Source organism: Ascaphus truei, chromosome 4 (genome assembly GCF_040206685.1).
Source record: "Ascaphus truei isolate aAscTru1 chromosome 4, aAscTru1.hap1, whole genome shotgun sequence".
NCBI lineage: Eukaryota > Metazoa > Chordata > Amphibia > Anura > Ascaphidae > Ascaphus > Ascaphus truei.
Genome location: NC_134486.1, coordinates 402,261,844 through 402,285,025, shown reverse-complemented (window position 1 = coordinate 402,285,025; position 23,182 = coordinate 402,261,844). Strand labels below are relative to the sequence as shown.

The 23,182-nt window shown below is 42.8% G+C and overlaps 1 protein-coding gene across 4 annotated transcripts in view; it reads right to left on the bottom strand.

Moving 5' to 3' along the window:
* The window catches only part of FZD3 (frizzled class receptor 3), an 81,183-nt gene that overhangs the window by 31,243 nt on the left and 26,758 nt on the right, over positions 1-23,182 (bottom strand). For 2 of the 4 annotated variants that reach the window (XM_075598660.1, XM_075598661.1), the window contains exons 3-4: positions 7,864-8,060; positions 2,728-3,745 (exon numbers count right to left, since the gene is read on the bottom strand). The exons of 1 other annotated variant lie outside the window; for it this stretch is intronic. In XM_075598660.1, coding sequence (XP_075454775.1) covers positions 2,728-3,745; positions 7,864-8,060 — 1,215 coding nt within the window. Of the gene's footprint in view, positions 1-2,727; positions 3,746-7,863; positions 8,061-13,743; positions 14,346-23,182 lie in introns of those variants that run through there. One more of the 4 variants, XM_075598662.1, reaches the window with a different exon arrangement.

Below are 23,182 nucleotides of genomic sequence, written 5' to 3'. Positions count from 1 at the left end.
TGAAGTGCCGATCAGGGCCCGAACGCGGGGACACAGACTGTGCTCCAAATAGGTACAATCACAATTTAAGTTGCTGTTGCCACAACTATATCCTATGTTGAAAGTGAGCTCCGTGTGATACCATTTAGAACAGAGTAGCAGCCATACTTAAATGTTATTTTTATAGCCGTTTGTGATTTTATTCCAAATTGTATTTACAATGGACCATAACCTGCAGTAGTGTGCTGTGTGTTTATATAAACTCTTGCTATTTGTGCTCACTTTCCCCATTCTAACAGGTGTTTTCAATGCAGACTACAAAGGATCTTATCAGAAACCATGTCTTATCTTAATCTCTATGGATGAGGTTCTTTGAGCCCTACTATTAACACTTAGGGAGAGGGATTTCGCAATCAAATTATTTAGGTTTTCAGCAATTTTTTTAAGGAATAAAATTTACGTTTATAAAAAAAAAATTTTTAAAAATCCATGGACAGGAAGAAAAAAAAACCTACAAGAAGTGAAAACAGAAGCCCTATTGTACAGTATTATGAAGAAATCTTAAAACAAATGAAAAACAATAAAATAGGTATGCAGGGCTGCCTTTTTAATTAATAACCCCCTATGGCTTCTATGTCCCAGAGCAAATCACACAGCTTGATTGCATAATTACACTTGGAGCCCAATTTTATGCAATCAATAAAAAGTGTCTTAAAGTTACCAGCATTGCTTTCCAGAAATGTAATACGTTCCTTTTATGTTATGTTTGCACTTTATTTCCTGCATCATGCAGATTTGCAGAGCTCTTTGCCAAGTCTTTGCTCTAAGTGCCCTTTATATACAATGCCCCTTTCCTAGTGAGTATTCAATGATTGAGCACAGAAAAACAATTCTTCCTTTCTTCCCACTTTACCCCCTCAGTGCGGGGAACAAGCCAAATCTATTAAAAGCTTGTTTAGTATTTGATTACACTCTGGGATCTTCTGCACAGCAAAATTAAAGTGAGACGAGGTTTATGGATATGTATTGTGTGGGGGGTGGGGGGTGTATAAGGAGGTGGCGTCACAGGAAATCTGGTAGGACGTCTGTAATTGGCAGGATTGATAAGGGGAAGAAAATTAACCCTTTAAAAAGTGACTGAGGCACATGTAAACTCAATTAGAATATTATATCTTGATGTGAAATAAGGTAGAGAAAAAGATAGTGTCTCATCAATGCAATCCTTTCACACTGGCTATCATATAAAAATATGAAGAAAAGAAATTCAGAAATGTAGGAAATATGGCGCTGCTTTCTTCTTAATTAGTCTTCACATGCACTAGTGCAGTTTTTTTTAACTGGGGTTCCAAGGAACCCTTGGGTTCCCCGGGCACACCTAAAGGGTTCCCTATAATTTTCTGGTTATTTGAAAATTGTATCAAATACAGAAGAATTTGCAATGCATCTGATCTCAGACGCGCTATTAGAGAGGGTTGGGGTTCCTTACAATGCATCTGATCTCAGACGCGCTATTAGAGAGGGTTGGGGTTCCTTACAATGCATCTGATCACAGACGCGCTATTAGAGAGGGTTGAGTGTTCCTCAGAATTTCACTTAGGGTTTCTTAACCAAAAAAAGGTTGGAAACCACTGCTCTAGTGAATAGGTTCATATTGATTAACAAATATATACTTACTTCAGATACATGTACTTATTTTAAATGTGAAAGTAATTAACTTTATTGTTGCCAGAGGGGTCTTCAATGCATGGCAAACAGCAACTGTTATGACCATATTACAACGTATTTCTGTAAGACGACAATGCCCCATCTGCAACTTATATCTAATTAACATCTCCTTGGTATCTCTGTGAGTTGAATAGGAAAACCCTCCCATAATTATTAGTCAAGTGAATATGTTTAGAGTATTTAAGTTGGTCTATCTTGGCTGTGTAACATCTTAAGTGTCTGTGGAGTTAATGTTGGAGTTGAATTGGAGGTGAAAAATACAAGAACAAATGGGCTCTGCACTTCAACAACAACTCTGCAATTGTGAGAACTTGACTTTCTAAATGCTCTGATAATGTATGCTCTTCCAATCCTCCAATACCTGGGAAGTCTCTCCTCCTGCATCTCACTATGCCCTCCCTATTGCTTTTTCTGTTTACCATTTCCTCCTTTGTAAACGTTTGTTCTCTCCAACTTCCCCCCTCCCCTCCAAACCAAATTATTTCATCTCTTCCCCCCTCCCCCTATGCCTGTCCCCATACACTGCATCATTATTTATACACCTCTCCCCCCACAACGTATTGACCCCTCAATAAAAAACACCCTCACAAATCCTCTATTCACACCCTCTATCTCCTCCTTCCTGCTGCTGGGGAGCTCTCTTAATCCTGAACCCAGACACACACCTGATCCCACCCACGCCTCCATGCCACCTCTTCCCCTGCAAATGGTGTTAACCTTCTGATTTAACTCTGACCAACCATAAAACTCAAAAGAAGCATCCCAATAGCCTGTACTCATGGTTACTGTCCCACATCCACACTCACTCCTACCAACCATCATGGCCAAACATTTCCATCTACTGCACTTATTCCCTCACCTGCTGTCTCTGCCAGTCTCCCATCATACCACTTAGATTGTAAGCTTTCCGGGGCAGGGATTTCCTGACCTATTGTCTAACTTTGCTGCGCTTATTATATTATTATAATTCCCTGTACTGTATTCTGTGTGAAGCGCTTTATAAATAAAGATATACATACATACCTGATAGGGGCACGGAATGTGATATTCTCTGCAACGCTCCTGTATCCAGGTCGTCTCCCACACACCTCGGTTAGCCTGCTCGTAAAAATAGCAGCCAATCACCACCAATAAGGGTACAAGATAAAGAACGCTAAAAACGCCAATGCGGATCATGAATTTCACTAGCTTGTCCTGGTTCTCCTTCTCCAATGGAATTTCAATCCGGACCCGGTTCAAAGAAATAATACCAGCCAGCAACAGAGACACGCCAACAACAACATCCAGACAGAGAGGAGCAAGGACAAAATATCTTAAGGCGTCCACATCATACAGGCCCACGAAGCAAACGCCACTGATGTTGTCTCCTTCAATTTTGTTCATGGCAAGGAGAATGATGGTTAGAGTTCCTGGGATGCCCCAAGCACTGGCATGAAACAATAGTGCTTTCTTCTCGATTGCTTCGCTTCCCCATTTTGGAACAGCTGCTAGGAACCAAGTAATGGTAAGGATGACCCACCAAACACTGCCGGCCATGGTAAAGAAATATAGTACCATAAAGAGCATGGTGCAGGCTTTGTTATGTGATCCCTGGGTCACAGTTGAAGCTTTGAACTGGCCAGGGCTAGTAGCGTTGCATGCCACCTGATCCTCTAGTAAAAACCCAATAAAGAAAATCAATGACACCATCATGTAGCAGACGGCATAAAATATAATGGGTCTCTCCGGGTATCGGAACCTTGTCACGTCTATTAGAAAGGTTAAAAAGGTAAAAAGCGTGGCAGATAGGCATACTATAGAAATTACTCCAATGAAGTATCGGGCAAAGGAGAGTTCTTCCCTTCGAAAGTACATGTGTGGGCAAGGTGGGGAACAGTCTCGTACTCCCAAAAAAGAGTAACCTAGGTCGGGGTCCATTTTTAATTCTCTGGGACACCAGAAGCCGTAATCTCTTTGCACTGCTAGAGGAGCATCTTCAATGGGTTCTCCAGCTAGGCTGATATCTACTATTCGTGGGTATGATTCATCACAATCGGGGAATCTAGTAAAGAAAAAGATGATTATTCGAGGAGTGTAAACAGTTTTCCAGCGCCTTCTATTATAAAGACATACTAAAAGGTGCAATTCATGGCTGGATGCACAAGGTAAGAAATACTAAGAATAAGTTGGCTGTGAAACATCTTAAATGTCATATATGAAGTGTCTGCCGAGTTAAATTGGAGGTGAAGAATACAAGAAGCCCTGGACTCTGCACTTCATCAACAACTCTAATTGTGAGAACTTGGCTTTCGAAATGCTCTGTCAATTTTCACACATCTATACACTCATGGTGGGGGCGTCGCTACGTGCGCGCGTTCGCGACTCTTCTATGCTTCCCTATTGAAGGTAGCATAGTACTGGCGGCGATATAGCGCGTCGTTGCTGCTGCAGTTTGGAGAGACAAGTGAGCTGGTTCAGCCAATGAGGGCGAACCAGCTCCGTGACGCGTTTGCCACGCCCCCATCATGCCTCCCCAATCTCCTGCAGCGAAGTGCACAGATCGCTGTGGCTGCAGGAGTGCGCGCACGGTAGCATGCACACGGTAGCATGCGCCCGCGCCGGTCACCATGAGCGCGGCCTAAGATGCTGTGTAATCTTCTTACTACACTGCCCTCCCAGGCTTGATTTATACAGCTGCTCTTTCAACTCCTACTCTTCCTATCCTCCAATACCTGGAAACTCTCTACTCTGACCTTTCACTCCCTGCATCTCACTAGGTCTCCCTATTGATTTTTCTGTTTGCGGTTTCCTCAGTCCTTAACTTTTCTGCTCTCCCTACTCCTCATCAGTACAGTACAGTCTTTCCCAACAACTTCTACACCCCTCAATAAAAAGAACCCCCAAATTAATTCTCTCCCTCTCATATTGTACCCAGCCATATACACACACCTGCTCTCACCCACGCCTCCCTGCCACCTCTTTCCCTGCTAATGGTGTTAACCCATCTAATTTAAATACCGAACAACCATAAAACTCAACTTGGACTGTAAGCTCTCCGGGGCAGGGATTTCCTTTCCTATTGTCTGACTTTGCTGCGCTTATTGTATTATAATTCCCTGTACTGTATTGTCTTTGTAAAGAGCTGAGTACAGAGTCGGCGCTATATAAAGATATACATACAATAAATACATAAATATGCACCTCTAACTCTCTATACTGGCGATCCAAAATATATTGGTTCATATGTACTAGGCGGACCACTGAATGAACATTCAATGCACAGAAATGCATGCCTTATAGGGGAGTCCCTGATCGCCAACTAACACACATTTTCTAAAGAATTTAACAACCTTATTAGCCTTTAAACACATTAAACCATTTTGTAAACCAAAGATTTTGCTGCGATGAAAATTAGGCACAAAACCTTTTCTTCACAGACCGTCAATGGGGGAGGGTTTGTTAATCAAGGGGTTTCCTCTGCCATTATCTACCCCTGTCCTCATTAAAGAGCAAATAAAGGTACAACAGGGTGATAGATGGGACTGGCTTTGCCTGTGCAAAGTCTTGTTTAACGCACAGACATTACACAAAAGGGACTAGCCAAAAGAGATCAACCTGATCCAAAGTCTCAGCTCACCATGTTTACAAACCAAGTTTAAAAGGGATTTAAAAATACAGGTGTCAGATTTGGGCAAATCGGGCTTCAACCAACTACATAGAATCCTTTCAACATCACAATGGCTCTAGTTCTCTTTGCCCGGAGGAGGGACAACACCTTTAAACATAAAAAATTCTATAATATCTATAGTATACATATACATATATCTCAAGATGCAACAAAAGAACTATGTTTTGCTTAAACTTGTTCCCTATAAAATTGTACCCCGCTTCATACTATACTGCTCTTCTGCTTTTTCTTTTTTATTATAGAAAGGTCTTCTGCCTTTCATGACCTTGAATGCCCCCTGAGTACTTATGACATGCACCAAGCTTTGACTTAATGCTACACCAGAATTCTCCTTCCACAAGCAGTTAGTCTTTAAGACAGCAGGGAGCAGATGAAATGTGGGATCCAGTTTCAGAACGTAGAAAATTCCACCGTTCCAATAGAAAACTACAAGATTGTAAAGAGACAAAACCTAACAAATCAGAATTGGCCGTAGAAAATTACTATTAAAACGAATAATGTTGAATCCACGTCATGTTTTAGACCCTGGAAAACGAAGAACCGTACAATAGCATCATATGTACTCCGGATACTTCCCATATGATTCAAATTGGGAATGGCATTGATATTTTAAGATCACACCATATATTACTGTGCCATAATTATACCCGCGCTATTAATTCACGTTATTTAATTGCCCTCTGATTCTTTCCATATCCTGTAAAATTGTCTCCGTGATGTCTACAAGAAAAAGTATTGTGTTCCTTGAGCATTTGCAAGCATTACATGGAGATTGCTCTTGTCGTGACCTTTCCCCTTCGCTCCAATTTATAGTAACAGACTGTCTTTCAGCTGTCTCCCCCTCAATTTCTCACTTCTTGTGCATTCAAAGTCAATCTGCTGTGTGTCTAACAGACAGAACATTTGACTTTTCAGCGTTGAATGTTACATGTGAGGGACTTTTCACCAGTGTGCGAGACGGAGCAGTCCCAGGCAGTGTGTTACTTTGGATGTAAAGTTTCTGCGAGTCATACTTCTGCCTCCACGCCATCTGATCTCCGTAAGCAATGCCTACATTTCAGTGTTACCCTCCTATTACATTTGTGTCAATCTATTATCCAAAAGCAAGAGGAAGACTGTCCCAACAGCATGTAAAGGAGACTTGAGATGCCTTAATTTGTGCTTGGGGTCCATGTTAAAATGGATAAGAAGCAAAAGGTGACACTGTGTGCTCATTTGCATGTCATTTCCCAGAATCCCTAGCTGCAGTGGAAGCACTGTATGCTGAGAGATAATGGGGAAGGGCAGGGTTGCAGACCTGTCAGACGTGAATGTACTCACAAGTGGTATTTTTATTTGCGATATGCTTTAAAGCTGCAAAATCCCTCAGAAGCCGATACGAGTTTAACTCTTGTAACGTTTCTATTTTGTCACCTGAGCATGCTCTTTACTTTTGTGCATTTTTTTTAGTATTAAAAAGAATGATTTTCGTAATCTGCAGTCTACAGGCTACCATGGTAACCTCCGAGCGCTACAATGGGCTCTTGGGAGAACTCCATTTTAATATCCCAGACAGACACTTCATATTGAAACCGCTTCTCTCTCCTGAACAAAGCAACAGATTTCAAACAATTAAAAAAGTAGCTGTAGGGAAGATTAAGACGACATCTCTTAAAGTACAAAATGAAAAATAAAAAAAACTGGCCATCAGCACAGACTCTGCTGTAACAGCTATTGTTTATTTTGTTGTTGTTTTTTTTTTTAAGTGTTCAATAAAGTAAAATACACGTGGAATAGAAAAAAATTAATCTGGTCAATTTAAATAAAAAACAAAAACTTTTTTTTTTGTAAATTAGATCAAAAGAAAGCAAACATTAAGGGAGTCCGAAATAGCAAAGAAACCTGGGTAATTAAAGCTACCTTCCCCTTCTGAGACAGTCTCTGGCTCGAGCACTGCCCTCTCTCTAACAGTGCACCAATTGTATCTAGTAACTGCCTGGTCACATGCTCTTCCCCACACAGAACTTTGCATTCTGGGTAATGTTGTGCAGCAATAACTGAATGAAATAACCATGAGCAAAGCGATCGATTACAGGAAAACGGATCAATCGGCAACTTAGCTAATCACTTGTCACTGTGCAGATTGTATTGATGCGCATATGGAATGGAAAAAATATATATATTTTTTTTTAAATGGCAGCTTGAACTGCAGCTTTATTTGCATGCGCCTCAGAGTGTATAGGGTTATGTAGGTTTCATTTACACATCTCGTTATGACTGCCCTAAAGGTTACAGTCCTCTGCAGGAAAGGGGTTAAGAAACAAGATGTCAATGGCCCCTATTCAATATGCCATTAAGCAGCTTTCTCCTAATTAGGAGATTTTAAACCTTGTTCAAGTGAATGGGACTTAAGGCTTCCCTAACAAGGAGAAGACCGCCTCAATGTATATTGACTAAATACCATTGCTCGCTGCATTTTCACCATAAAGAATGAATGAAGCAGGTTCTCTCACCGGCTGCACTCCATTTCCTCAGGCCACGACACGCCAAACATCTCCATAAGCTTGGAACACTCGTTGTAAGCTCGCTGGCATAATCTGCGACAGGGGAGGGTAACGCGTCCGTACTCTGCACAGACCGGGGCGTAGAGCGCACACAGGAACGGCCGGAAGTCACGGGAACATTCCAGATTCACCATGGGATGGAAAGGCTGTGATACAGGAGGAAAAACAAGACGTTCAGTGGCGTTCTGTACAAGGTTAGTTTAGAGCAGGGGGGCGCAAGATTGTTCAGGGGGGGGGTGCAGCCGTTGCAGAGGCCCCACGCTCTTTCCCAAGGCATTTTAATTAAATTCCAGGGGATCGCGCTATGCCTCTGCAACTATCCTTACCTTGTATTCGGTGACGCGTCGCCATGGCGTCACGTGCCGCTGAGGGGTTGCATGACCCCACGGCGGCTTTTGACACCGTGGAGCCAGAGACAAGGTAAGGAAGGGGGGAACGCAAGCAGGGAGGGAAGCAGGCAGGGGGGTGCAGCATGGAAAGATTGCACACCCCTTGTTTAAAGGTTAAAGACGGGGTGGCCAACTCCAGTCTTAAAGGGCCACCAGCAGGTCAGATGTTCAATATATCCCTGCTTCAGCACAAGTGGCTCACTCAGTGGCTCAGTCGAAGACTGTGCTGAAGCAGGGATATCCTGAACACCAGACCTGTTGGTGGCCCTAGAGGACTGAAGTGGTCACCCGTGGGTTAAATGCATATCTGCATAGAATATCATAGAATATCATCTGTAAATATAGAATGCAAATGCCATAGCAGAACATCAGTAGATGCAGAAATAGTATATTAGTAATCCAAGCACTGGCAGTAATGCATTTTATAAAGGCTTTTATGTAGCATTGAGAACAAATATGGCCTTCAGGTGTTTAATAATACAAAAGAAATAGCAGCACTCCAGAAGTTGAGTGAATAATGAATGTATTAAAGTAACAAATGACATCAGAGTGATAATCCTCCTGTAATGGGACAGCATTGTGGTTCTTATTTTATATACCACCGTTTGAACTAATGTAATATTTATATTCCTTTAATACATTAATTGTTCACTTAAGGTTCTGGGTGCTGCCATTTCTTGTGAGATATTTTTGAGTTAAAGGAACACATCTCTATAGCATAGCAACCCTTTATAAAACTCAATGTTTCTTCTAACAGGGGGTAAACACTTCTTTTTTTGAGTCTTGTAGCTACAGGGGCGCCGACTAGTATTCTAAAACTTGCCTTGGAAAATCTGGGGCTATCACCAACAAGACCCAGGTACATGCTGGGTCCATGCTGGGTCCATGCTGCAACATTTCAGTGACATTTCTGCAGACAGACTAATGGCCCGTCGGATTAACACAGCAGGGGTCCTTGGCAGTCCCATTCAGTTTGAAGGGGACTGCCAGGGACCCCCGCAGTTAATCCGATGGGCCATTAGTCTGTCTGCAGAAATGTCACTGAAACGTTGCAGCATGTACCTGGGTCTTGTTGTTGATTGACCCAGATTTGTTTTAGAGTACTCGTCGGCACTACAGTATAGTAGGGACGCAGTTTCTCAGGTGTTTGACCCATCAACATCCCCTTGAACAAAGTTCCTACATCATTGTCTCTGAGTGGGTTGTGTCTCAGTTCTGCTCTAGTGTGCATGTAACGTGGCCGTCAACACACCCGAAGAGTCTTCCAGTACAAATGATCCTCTATAGCAGGAGTGGCCAACTCCAGTCCTCAAGGGCTTTGACTGAGCCAGCTGTGCTCAGGGATATCCTGAAAACCTGGTCTGCTGGTGGCAACCCCTGCACTATAGCCGTGTCACTGCTTAACAGGACCATTTAGTAACTGTTCTCCAACATAACACGGTGTTATAAACAATAGCAATAACAACGGGCAGAACAGACAAAGAAATGCCAGCCAGCGAAGCCCTGCGTTTATGGCTATGAGTAGGGGCTAAAGGTGTTCTGCCATGCTGCCTCCCATATTATTGTTTAGAAAAGTATGTTATGTTGAAGAAACGTTATTAAATTGTACTGTTAAGCAGCAGCTGGGCTATATTGGATGATTTGTATTAACAAGAAGTTTCTAGATCTCCTTTTGGGGCGTTGTTCATTAAACTGTGATAGTGCCAATCGAGGCATTATTGCACGGGATCGCCCAGTGAGGTCAATGGGAGTTACCGTGCAACAGTGTCCAGATCGACACCATTGCAGTTTAATGGATAACCTCCTATGCCTTGTACACCAGGGGGAAAAGGGGAATTGCTACCTTTTTGGAACAGGGATTTGTTATGCGAATGATCTATACAATTTAGTCACAGTGACACATGCCTCGTCAATTATATCTAAAGAGTAATCATGATTGTTTTGCTGTCAATTGTGAAATACTGTTTCTATCCGTGCCCAGAATAGCTTGCAGCCAGGCTTGTTTGAATGGGTGACGTACACGTGGCAGTGTAAGAACAAACGCAATCACTCAACTTAATATCTGTGAAGCTATTCAGCAAGATGAAAATAAATTAAACGAAACAATTAGTGCAGAAGGACAGCAGATCTTTCGGCATTCATACGAAGTGGTGTGTGTGTGATATATATTACACATACATACATGTGTAATATGTGTGTGCTCTCCTGCCTCAAGATAAGCAAACAGGGCGGAAGGGGATTTGACTTTGAAAGTATTATTGTGTAGTGTATGTACACCCTGAGTCCTGAATGTGTTAAATGTCTAAGGTCCAAGTCAGAGGTCATAGAAAAACATGTTTGCAATATGTACAGTACAGCTAACGGACATGAAATAATTATACACTGACAGAAATGGCAGCGCTCAGGTTACAGCAGGCGGCCTGTTAAAGAAAATGTTTGACGATTTTACACTATGAGTTTCAAATACAGTAACACAATCAATAGGAGTAACACATGATGACAAACAGATACATACAAGTATTCAAAACAGTCCTGATAAAAGCCTTTAAAAAAAATACAATTGGGAAGTATAATGGAAACCACAACCATCTATGAAAGAAGAATTCTGAAACTAACAATATACTTATAATGCCATTCCATTGTTTCCCTATTGGGAGAAATGTTGATGTCAAATAATATGTAAAAGTAACATTTGCAGGTGGTTTAAAATGGTCAGAACTTAGATTTGATTTGGATTTGTTTGCATGTGCTTCCTTTTGTGAGGTTGCCCTAGTCAGAAAACACTGATAATAAGGAGATTGCAATGTCCAAGTAAAAAGGAAGAGGCTGAGCTGCTGTGAAATTAGAGGAGAATGTAGGACCTGGAATTAAGTCCTAACAGGAGGGTGTTAGGAAGGGTGAGAAGGTTAAGCAGCATGAGGCAGCATGAGGCACAATGTCTACATTGCTGTAGACATGGAAAACTCAATTCCACCGACTGTACTGTCGTCACATTTAGATTTCAGAACATATTTGGGCTGAGATTGAGATGATGTGCATGTATATGCACAGATCAGTAACCTCTCAATGATATTCTGGGAGGCTCGCCCATTTGGAGCAAGACTCACGGATGTTACGCGGACCTCAAAGTCTCCCTAATTGGCAGTACTTTTCCATTAACAACCCAATGAGTATGATTTTTACAAAAATTAAAAGTTAATCTCATGGAATGTCTCGAGTCTGTTAAATGGATCCTTTGCTAAACCCTGTGAGACTTGGCTCCCCTGGGAATCTTCACAATATGTCAGAATTTGAACATGTAAATATATTTTAGCTGCATTGTAAATGTATGATCAAGAAATGTATATGAATTGTACCATGACCTCTCTAATCTCTATTATTGCTCTGGAACCGTCCCCATTCAAACCTTCAAAATAAACCGTTTTAAAACCCCCAAATCTCCCTGATTTTGCTCCTTAGAGATCAAGATCAAGGGAGGCCTGCCTTAGCCAATCGTGTCCAGCTCTGATCTTTTTACCCGACGGCTGCTAATATTGCAAAGCTGCCAATGAGATTCTTTCATTTTCATATTCTAATAATTTTCTGTTTTGGGAGTAACTTATAATTACAAAATAAATATTTAAAAAATAAAAAGGAATTCCTCTTCAAGTGCAATTCTGGAGGGGAAAAAAAATCACTGTAAGGAAAGCAGCAAATATTACAGACTTTCCGAAACGTGTTTGGGCTTTATAATGGACATACATTTGCAAAGCTCTTAGTCATCTAAAGTTATGGAAACATGTTGTACTTCCAATAACTGTCCATGAAATGTCTGTAAACTGTATATATAACCTCTGTTCATGTAATGTAACCCTGTCAGGGGCGCAATCAGAATCTGATTGGGGGGTGCAGTGTTTACCTGCCCTCCCTCGATGTAGCGTTGTCGTGTCATGCAGCATCATCATGACATCACTGTCACATAGCGGCGTGTTGCCATGTCACGACGCATTGTCATGGCAATGTGTCGGCATGTGCCGTCGCGTCACCATGACGACGCCAAGTCACGACGCTGATGAGGAGGGCTGCTCTGTTACAGAGAGCCCGCTCTCTCCCCCGGCAATCAGTGCATTGCTGTGGGGAAGAGGGCAGGGACTCTAAGAGCAATTATTGGGGAGTGCAAATGCAAGGGCACCCTTGTACCCCCCCTGGTTGCGCTACTGAACCATGTATTATCATAACTCTGTGCCCAGGACATACTTGAAAACGAGAGGTAACTCAATGTATTACTTCCGGGTAAAACATTTTTAGAAATATGCATGTTCTTGAGAGCAAGTGCACAGCTATAGACGTCAGGTAAAAACTAATTGCTAAAGTGACTCCCAGTACGATATGTTGAGTGATACTATGCTGGGGAAGCATTCCAATTATACACAGATGCACAAAGGTGAAAGAAATACATGTGTCCTGGGTGAGTAGCGGGGAAGAACAGAAGGGAAACTGGAGCAGTGGGGATAATTAAACAGAAGACACGTTCTGTGTGGGAACAGGTGGGAGATCTGTGAAGGTGGGGAAAGGAGAGAGGTGTTTGGTGGGTATGTCTACAGGGAGAGAGGTAGGAGAAGGCACAAAGGAAAAGGAGGACCAGGACTACTAAAGAACGAAAGTGGATTCAGGTAAGATAGAGAACAAAAGGAAACAGTGTCACGGAAGACATGCAAGGACACAAACCACATCTATAGACAAACACCGTTAAATCATCTACCCAGGAGATCGCAAGAACAAAGTAAGACACACTGCGGTGGCATGTTTCCCTGGCTAGGACATATTATGGATGACTAGTCAACTGTATTTTCTCCAGCTAAGCAGGTGCCGTACGAATGGTCTCTTCTCAAGACCACATACAGCAGATTCTTCAGAGCCTGACAAAAATCCAAGGAATCCCACCTCAGTCATTTCAGACAAATATCTTCACATTGGAGTCAAAAGCAGCTCCAGCTTCTAAAGCCTTCATTCAAGTGGACAACTCAATAGCTTTGGGGCACCGTACAAACATAAATATAGGCCTAAACTGTTAACGTTTGCACTAGGAGGCCTACAGAATGCAATCTATACTCAAATTGAGAGATCTTTGATCTTCTTTCATGCTCTGGAACTAGGAAGCTGCAGTATTGAAAGTCATGTCGTGTGACCTCTTGTCTGACACTAGAAGACAAGCGCATGGTGATTCAGTGCTATTCTCCTGCAATTCTTCTAGTGCACCTCAATTCTATCCTATCCATTCTCTTACAGTAGCAAGCAAAAGCACGGGTTTCTGCTGAAGCAAAGTGATTTGAAATGACATTCAATGCATGTCAGCCTTCCTCTGCTCAAACGTAAGGGATCCAACAGTGAAGTACAGTTTATTATACATACAAATAAATTGTCCCAGGCGCTGTGAATAAAGTCCAATGAACCCCAATACCGTGAACCAATTGGGCAGTCTTTGGTAAGGCTTCCTATGCCAGATAGATGATCTTGATAGTTTGGTGGACAGGCAGGGGTGTTGTCTGATCTGGTGTTATGATGCTTCTGTAATCATAGAGAAAAAAGACAGCAGGACACGCACATGGCGTGGTATGGCTTTTTCAATCACCCCCCTTGCCTAGAACCCTGAAATCCTACTTACAGGATGAGGGCTCTCATGTACAGTTGAGAGAATCTGTGCCTCACGTCTCCATCCCTCACAGCGTCTCACGGATCCACGTGGTCTGGTCTGCAGGGATCCCCTTATTCGGCGTTGATGGTACCAGCACTCCCACAGATGTTCACATGTGGGGGAAGGGGGGGGGGTTGGAGACGGGGAAAGATTGTAGAAATAGACTAGTGTGATAACGTTCAGGGTATTTATTAACACACACAAACACAATAAAATCACACTTACAATCTAAAAGAATGGTGAGCTCCGCTCAAAATGCCGTCCGCAGCTTGTGCAGTTTCCAGTGTTGCTCAGGGAACGGTCACCACGCGCTGTACTCGATTCCGGATCTCGAGTGACGTCAGCGGTGGATCAGACCGGGACTCTCCTCACACTAGGAACTACGGGTGCCCGGGCAGCTCAATTCACTAGGCTCCTCCTCCTTTTTTTCTCTATGATTACAGAAGCATCATAACACCAGATCAGACAACACCCCTGCCTGTCCACCAAACTATCAAGATCATCTATCTGGCATAGGAAGCCTTACCAAAGACTGCCCAATTGGTTCACGGTATTGGGGTTCATTGGACTTTATTCACAGCGCCTGGGACAATTTATTTGTATGTATTTTGGCTTGTACAGGTTTGGAATAACCTGTTGATTTTTTGTCCCATAGGCTGCTTTTTTTCACTATTTTCATTTATTTATTTGTTTTTCACATATATTTGTTGATCACTTTAGGGCTATTCACCTTAACTTGTAATCACTATTCATTCACATTGTGTAGATTAGCGCTTTTTAGAGGGCTTATAATTGTTTGTTTGCCACAGTTTATTATACACAGAATGGATAACACGTACGTATTACACTCGCTGCCACGATAACAGTCAAGCTCATCGATTAACCTTTGAACACAGAAACCCCCCCGGTCTATTTAACATTTTCATTGCCAGAGGTCCAGCAGCAGCAAAGGGACCGGACATCCGGCATTTGCGGTCATGTGATTACTTGCAGAGTGATCACATGACTGGTCCCCGGCCGATGTAAACGGAAGTGGAGCAGGCTTCACTTCCATAATGATGGGACCCACTGCTCCAACACCCGATCAAGTATGTTTGCCATGCTGTAGCTGGTGCGTTATCAGGCAGGGGTGGCCAACTCCAGTCCTCAAGCGCCCCCAACAGGTCAGATTTTCAGGATATCCCCGCTTCAGCACAGGTGGCTCAATTAATCCCTGCTTCAGCATGTGGCTCAGTCAGTCCCAGCTTCAGAACAGGTGGCTCAATCAGAGGCTCAGTCTTTGACTGAGCCACCTGTGCTGAAGCAGGGATATCCTGTAAACCTGACCTGGTCTTGCCCCTTCAGAACTGGGGTTGGGCACCTGTCATAAGGGCACTCTAAAAAGAAGGTCAATTGCAATTTGCTACACATTTTACGTGAAAAAAAAAAAAACATGGAAACAATACAGGATACGATGCTTATAATAATAAATAGTAGTAAGCAAACAGGGTGGGCGATGGTGGTGGAGGAGGAGTGCGCAGCAATGCAAGAGGCAGCTTCTGTTTCCAGAATAATAGCACCAAGTCAAACAAAAGCTGAATTAAGTTGATCTGCATGGAAGCCAGAAAGTATTTGCACGTATCTACGCATGTACACGTCTTTATTTATATAGCGCCATCCATGTACGTAGCGCTTTACAGCAGTAACACGTGGCTTATTAGACAAAGGGATACCGAATAGCACATCAAGGGGCTGAGCACCATTTGAAGAAGGTTTCAGAAAACGGCTGAGCATAGTGTTTGAATGACCTGCAATTTCAGTATTTAAACCTGGACACAAACTCAAGACCAGACAAAACAGTGTAAGAATGTACTAACGTCTAGTTAACTAAACGTATATATAGTATGGAACCTAACTGAAGGGCCGCTAACAATATTGAATCCCTTTTTAGCTAGGACATTTCACAAAGACATTTGCAATGGTTCCTTCAGTTATGGTTAGGTCATGAAAAGTTACAAAAAAAAACCAACAAAAAAACCACATACATTAAAATAGCTGTAATTATCAAATTCTCCTAAATTTACTGCAGCCTCCCCCTCTCCTTCAATCTCTCTGCCGAATCCCACATTAATTCTCCTCCTTTCCTTCAAGGCATCATACATCTCAATTCTAATCTACATCACTACTGACCGTTGCATTCTATGGTTCGTCTCAGCTGTACAATTTTGCCTCCGGAACACCCATCCAATTACTACTCCCAAAACACCCACTCATCCTTTTGTCATGTATCTTCCTATACAACCCTTTAAACTTCCACTAACTAACTTTTCCACACATATCATTTACTCTTATTCCTTAAACTGGGTTTGGTTTCCCTATTCTAATGTCATCGACCTCTCTGCCTCCCCATAGATACTGAATGAACTGATGCACCATAGGCAATCCTATTCATTCTGTCTCCCACTAATCCTACAACAGTGCTTCTTTGTAACAGATAAAATGAAAAATACCATCATGCAATGAAAACAAAAGGTACATTTTAAAAAAGCAGGTCGCCGCACTAACATTGCATTGTAGGCACTGCTGTTTTTAATCGGCGATGGGAAGCCTGGAACTTTATACCTCCTATTTGAGGAAACAAAACAGGTAAAACTGGTCTCAAGAATGTAGTATCTATCAGAACACCCAGGCTTACTTATGTTGAATTTTAATAAAATTATATTTACTATTAATTACCCAACGAAATGAAATAAATTGAAAAATGTGAACATTATACATACATTTTACCAGTCTTCATTTTCTAAAGATACCCTGAATAGGAATACATTTGTTCCAGAAAGGGGCACTACTTTTTTTTTTGTCATTTTTTTCCTTTTTTGTTTCAAATTTTTTATTGGTTTTCATAAGGGAATGAGTACAAAACAGTGCATTTTCATCATAACATATCAGGGGTGTTTCAGTGCGGCCCAGGAAACCGCGCTTTGATTCCCCAACCGGCATTGTAGTTAGGGACCTGGATACGCAGGCGGCACCGCACGGCCCCACCCAACCCTGACAGGCGTCTGCATTTTCGACCCTCTCACTCCCCCAGCCGGGAGAGCGAGCGCTTTCTTTGAAATAAATTTAGTTTCCCCTTTGTCTTAGGAGAAAAAGGATAGAGAGCAGAGAGAGAGAAGAAAAAGGGGAGAGAGAATGAGGGCAAGGGAGGGGGTAGGGGAATGGGAGGGGGTAGGGGAATGGGAGGGGGTAGGGGAATGGGTGGGCGGGGAGTAGGGAAGAGGAGGGGGAAGGAAATCCTCCCACCCCCCAGCAGCCCCGTCCCCGATCCAGTGCCAGGGCAGGTCTCAGTCCAAGGCTAGTTTGCTGAATTGGATTTTCGTTATAGGGCCACACCTCCCAAACTTTGCTGAATTTATCGACTTTTTGGTTTAGCTTTGCCGACAACAGCTCCATTAGTCTAACTTCACTGATTCTGCTGAGCACCATCTTGTTAGGCGGTTTGATCCTCTTCCAGTTTGCGGTAATTGTGCGGCGCGCTGCTGTCAAGATGTACGACACCAATTTTTTAATTTGGTGGGGAAGGTCTTCAATGGGTTTGTGAACGGTATTTTAACATAAAACTCTCCCTTTTTATTTTTTTTAGAGCATACATATTGCACACACTTTTCTAAATTAAGGTTCAGAGAGCTTTGGCCCAATATTTAACAGATCTACAAATTATTGAAATCATGCCTCTCTTTTAATGCTACTCCTGCTGAATATAAATGAAAAAGAAAAATAAATAAATAAAAAATAAAAATCGATAAAAAAAATCAAATCTGTGTTATTAGTAGCGACAACAAAATTGCCGTTACAGTGTACATTCCAGAATAGAATGGAACAAGACAAGCAGATATGTTCGTAGTGCAGCATTATTACACACATTCTCCAAGTGGCAAATTGTCCATTTTTATTTATTTTTTTACATAGGATTGAAGCAGGGGGTCTCCGGAGCTGAACCCCGCTAATTTCCTCTCCATGGACCCCCTGCTTCCAGAGATACTTGCCTCCGTAGGGGGTGCCGGCAGCAGCTCCGGCTGAGCTAGCTCGGATTTAAAGTTTAAAGCTCCCGCGTCACGGTCTCCTATTGGCTTACAGGGCACGGGAGCTTTGAAACGTCGCCATAACATGAACCCTGCTAGCCGAGCGACTACTGCCACCCAATACGGTGGTATCTCCGGGCCCCGGAGCTGAAATTAATGGGGTTCAGCTCCGGAGACATCCGGCTTCAACCCTTGCTTGGATTGCCTCTTTAAATACCGGTGTGCAGCATTTGAGTCAACACTGCAGAAACGTGTCCGAAGCTTGGTGGTAGAATTTCAAAGTGCTGAGTAACTGATTTGCATTGGGGTCAAATCGCCAATGATGGCTAAATGTAGATTGGCAGAAAATCAGTTAGAAGGCCAAGTATTGTTCAGCTACGTGAGCAGCCAGTGAACTCTGCAGGAGGGCGTGAGAGTGGAAGAGCGTCACAATAAGAAGGTTGGAAGTTTCCTTTTTGTTCAAGACATCTGCCCCAAGTTGATTGGATTATAGAAGTGAATAATGGCATGTAAGGGGAACATTAGATCTGTAATGATTTTATAGTAAGAGAGGGACTTCGACAATGGGTATTTAAAGCAGTTATTCACTATATATTTGGAGTCAGAGTAATGATGATGCAGTTTTTGAAAGGAGACTTTTTGCCCCAATACCACAATGTGCTTTGTATACCAATTCCCATGAACATCAGTTCTAAGGCGCTTATTCAATATGCTGTGAAGCAGCGTCCCTGTAATGGCGGAGTCTAGCTCCATTCAAACTAATGGGACAAAATTCTTCTCTCGCATGGAAAAGCGCTCAGAGCATATTGAATAAGGCGTTTGAAGGCCTCCCAATTTCTGTGCAGTTAATCACTCATGTCTGTGAAAAAAGGAAGGATGCAACAGCAGAGGCGAAAGCAGCAAAGAGCATTTCCACCAAGGGATCATCCCGTTCATACAGCAGCATTTCCACCAAGGGATCATCCCGTTCATACAACAGCATTTCCACCAAGGGATCATCCCGTTCATACAGCAGCATTTCCACCAAGGGATCATCCCGTTCATACAACGGCATTTCCACCAAGGGATCATCCCGTTCATACAACAGCATTTCCACCAAGGGATCATCACTTTCATACAACAGCATTTCCACCAAGGGATCATCCCGTTCATACAACAGCATTTCCACCAAGGGATCATCACTTTCATACAACAGCATTTCCACCAAGGGATCATCCCGTTCATACAACAGCATTTCCACCAAGGGATCATCCCGTTCATACAGCAGCATTTCCACCAAGGGATCATCCCGTTCATACAACAGCATTTCCACCAAGGGATCATCCCGTTCATACAACAGCATTTCCACCAAGGGATCATCCCGTTCATACAGCAGTATTTCCACCAAAGGAATTGTGTCACCAAGGCAACGCGGCGTCAAATAACTCCACAATGTCATGTGATGTCACGTTGCAATGGCAACGTGACGACGCCGAAGCCGAGGAAAGAGGGGGGCGGAGAGAGGGGAGAGAGGGGAACAGCTGGCAGGAGGGCCAAGGAAAAAAGATTGTGCTCCTCTGTCCTAACACACTGTAAACATTGAACACTTGGGGGCCTATGCAGAGAGCAGCGCTTTTTAAAATTGGAGAGGGGAATAAAAAGTAGGTTTAATGGAGAGTTTTATTCTCCATATGCAGAAATGGGCGAAATCCGCTATTTTTAGCATTACTGCATGTGGAGAATTGTAAATGAGGAGATGCGCGCAGCTGAAAGGGAAAAAAAAAAATCGCGCATTTTTTTTTCCCCTATAGCCGGCGAGCTCCTTCTTCTTGCCAACTTTAGTTGGCGGAGAAAATTGAAGAAAATCGCGCCAAAAACAGCCGCTAGATGGCGAGCGCGCCTTTCTGAATTCGGATATTTTTCAGACTGGCGAGATGTAGTTTCTCGCCAGCCGCGCGGCGAGATTTTCAAATAGAAAAAAAAAATGGCGCGTTTTTCCTACCTCGCTATTTTCTGCTGTTTTTTGCGCGATTTTCTCCGGAAAATGGTGAGATTTTAAATAGCGCTGCTCTGCATGAGGCCCTTGGTAGTTAAAATAGCTGCATTACATAATTACAGACACTCTTCCTTACCCAACGCCACATCAATATTCAGCTCTACTCCAACATGCAAAGACTATTCACATGCAAATGACTTGCATTCATATGTAAATTGTGTGGATTTCTATTCTTTGGTTCTCCCAGAAACTGACAGGGCTGCTATCATCATCAGAGTATCCCCAATGTGCTAGGAAAAGAAGCTGATTGACCAAGTAACACAGTATAGATAAAAAATGGACCCTTCAGTGCATCATGGAAAAGTAATAGGGATAAAATGTACAGTATTAAATGCCAGTTTTATCATTTCTAGTGTGAAATGGAAAGGGGGGGGGGAATGATGCATATATTTTAAACGGAGGTAGAAGTATAATTTTTGGCTGCCCTTTAAACCTTTAAACTTGCAGACTTGCAGACTTAATTGCCGTCCGTGGGGTTGGGTTACGAATGCCCCAAAGGAGTAACATGTTCGGTGGATGTCCATGTCCAGACAAAGAAACAGCTCAACCCAACACTGGAACAACAAGTACATTATAAAAAAAAGAAAGAAAAGTCTCCAATGTGTTTATCTAGATCAGGGGTGGCCAATTCCAGTCCTCAAGGGCCACCAACAGGTAAGGCTTTCAGGATATCCCTGCTTCAGCATAAGTGGCTCAATCAGTGGATATCCTGAAAACCTGTCCTGTTTTGGCCCTTGAGGACTGGAATTGGCCACCCCTGATCTTGTACATAGTGTTTACTTGAAACATTTCTTTTAAACACACTACTGTTTCAGCTCTGAGTAGTGCTATTGAACGGAGATGTGCGCCTTTTAAAGAATGATCGGTTTAATGGGTTGAAACTAGAGGTCTCCCTCCTCAGAATTAAACACTCAGGTAAGTATTTTACAATACATGGCAGGCCTCTCTGGCAGCGAAAGGGTTAACCGTTTAGTTTGTGTTCAATCGTCCTGTCTCTTGTTTCTCCCTAACCCTGTCTCAATTTTGGCCTCTAAAAATTATTATTCTCCCCACCCCCTGTATGTCAGTGTGTTTGCCAATGTGCACTTGTGACACACATACACCTTCCTCCTCACCCCCCTCCCCCCAGCTCACTGACACAAGCACTCAGGCACTCAGGCACTCCTCCACCTGACACAGACCTCACAGAGAGCAGGCGCAGACAGTGCAGGAGCCCTCTGCCTCGCTTTCCTCCCCCAGCCATCGCACGCCTCTGCCGTCTGTTCTTCCATCCCCCCCTCATCACTACACACAAAGCGGTACGGCTCCGAGTGACCTGCCAGCCACCGCTGCCGCCCGCACCTGATCCTACTTTGATATTGTGCTAATGAAAGCGGGATCGGGCACACTATGACAGGTCACTGCAAAAACACGGGTGCCAGGGACAACTTGTGACGCGTCCGGGAAACACACACACACGTTTCCATCAAGAGGCAAAGCAATGCATCACTGACCACCATGGAAGCAGATGGGTTAAATTTAGGAAGTGACTGCTAAAAATTTTAATTTGTCCCAACATAACACACCAATAAATACCAATTCCAGCTCACATATAGTACACGATGATACAGCATAATATTTATGCAACTCTTTAGTATTTAATGAATACCCTACCCAAAAAAAAATCACGAACACAGATGGGTGGGTAGCCAGGATTTGCTTATTAAAGAATTAAACCGGTACAAAATTCTCATATGAAGAGTAACAAGAACTCTTTTCTGCTACTCAACGCCTCAAACTTGTAAACTTTTGTTCTGCAAAGCTAAAAGCAGGCAACGCTAAACAAGTCTACAAATTGAGGGCCAAAATTCTCATCTAAATTTCAGTTGCAACCGGGTACAAAGAGGAGCAACATGGAGCCTGCCTAGAGTGTTCAAATTCAAATTAACAGAGCCTTTGTGCTCGCTATTCATGCTCGTCTCCTTGTACATTTCCATCTCGGTAACCATGGGAAACCCCTGCTGACAGTCCTTCAAGCGTTGCAGCAGGCCAAGCTTAGCAAGGGGTGTGAAAAGGGTACCAAGTCAAAGGCCAGATTTGGCCTTCTGAGAACCCAAATGCCAACTATTGTCACGCCACAAAAGACTTGGTAGCTATAGCAACTGATTTCCCGTGGAGCAGAGAGAGGATCCCTACACAAAAGGATTCCCCTTCACATGTAATGCTGAGCTCTAGTCGCTTGGAGGATTCTGGAAATACGTTCTTGGACAACTAAAGTTTATGGATGCAAAATGCCAGCCCCACAAGTTTCAGAAGAGGCTGAACGCCCCTGTATCCGAGAGAACACTATATTTTGCACAAGTTGTTGGCTTTTTTATGGGATCAATATAAAGAAAGCATGTTCTCGTGTTTGGAAAAAACAGGATCCCCCTTGTGTGTCGGGCGCATTTCTTGGGAAATAATCCCTTCATCTTTTATTGTGACAATTGTGGTTTGCGGGCCTGAAATGTTCTTACTTTTTAGAGATCATGAATAGAGCACCGGGGAACAATTTGTGGGATATTGGGCAACGTTTCACAAATGTCGGTTTATAATAAAAAATGTACAAAAAGGGAGGAACAAACAAACAAATTGTGCTTTTCCAACGTTGCTGTTTCTTCGTATTTTTAAACGCAATACAAAGTGAATTAGGACACCGTTGCACATCTCTCCTGCTGATAAAAATGTGGCTTCTGCTCATGGTCAGAATTTAAAATGGAAGCGTGAAGTTCTCCCCTCTGCTAATTGAGTGAAGCTTGGCCATCTTTCAGCATCATTAAAAAAGTTAATATTTGCACAATGTTTTGCCGCAAAACCTTCGCATACAAAAAATTCTTTCAGTTTAAATTTTTTTTTTTTTTAAACAAATCCCGCACAGACAATGTGAACAGCTTTCCCTTTATTTAGCTGTGCGCATATTCCCAAAAAGATTACTTTTTCCCCCCTCTTTAAGCCAGTGTGTGAAAAATGATCAATATACACTGTTTGCATAAGGACATGGTGCTAATTTAGCATGACCACGGGAAACTCCATTTCTTTCTTTTAACCCTTCCAGTACCAGCGCGCCCCAGGACCTCCAGCATTTCTAGTT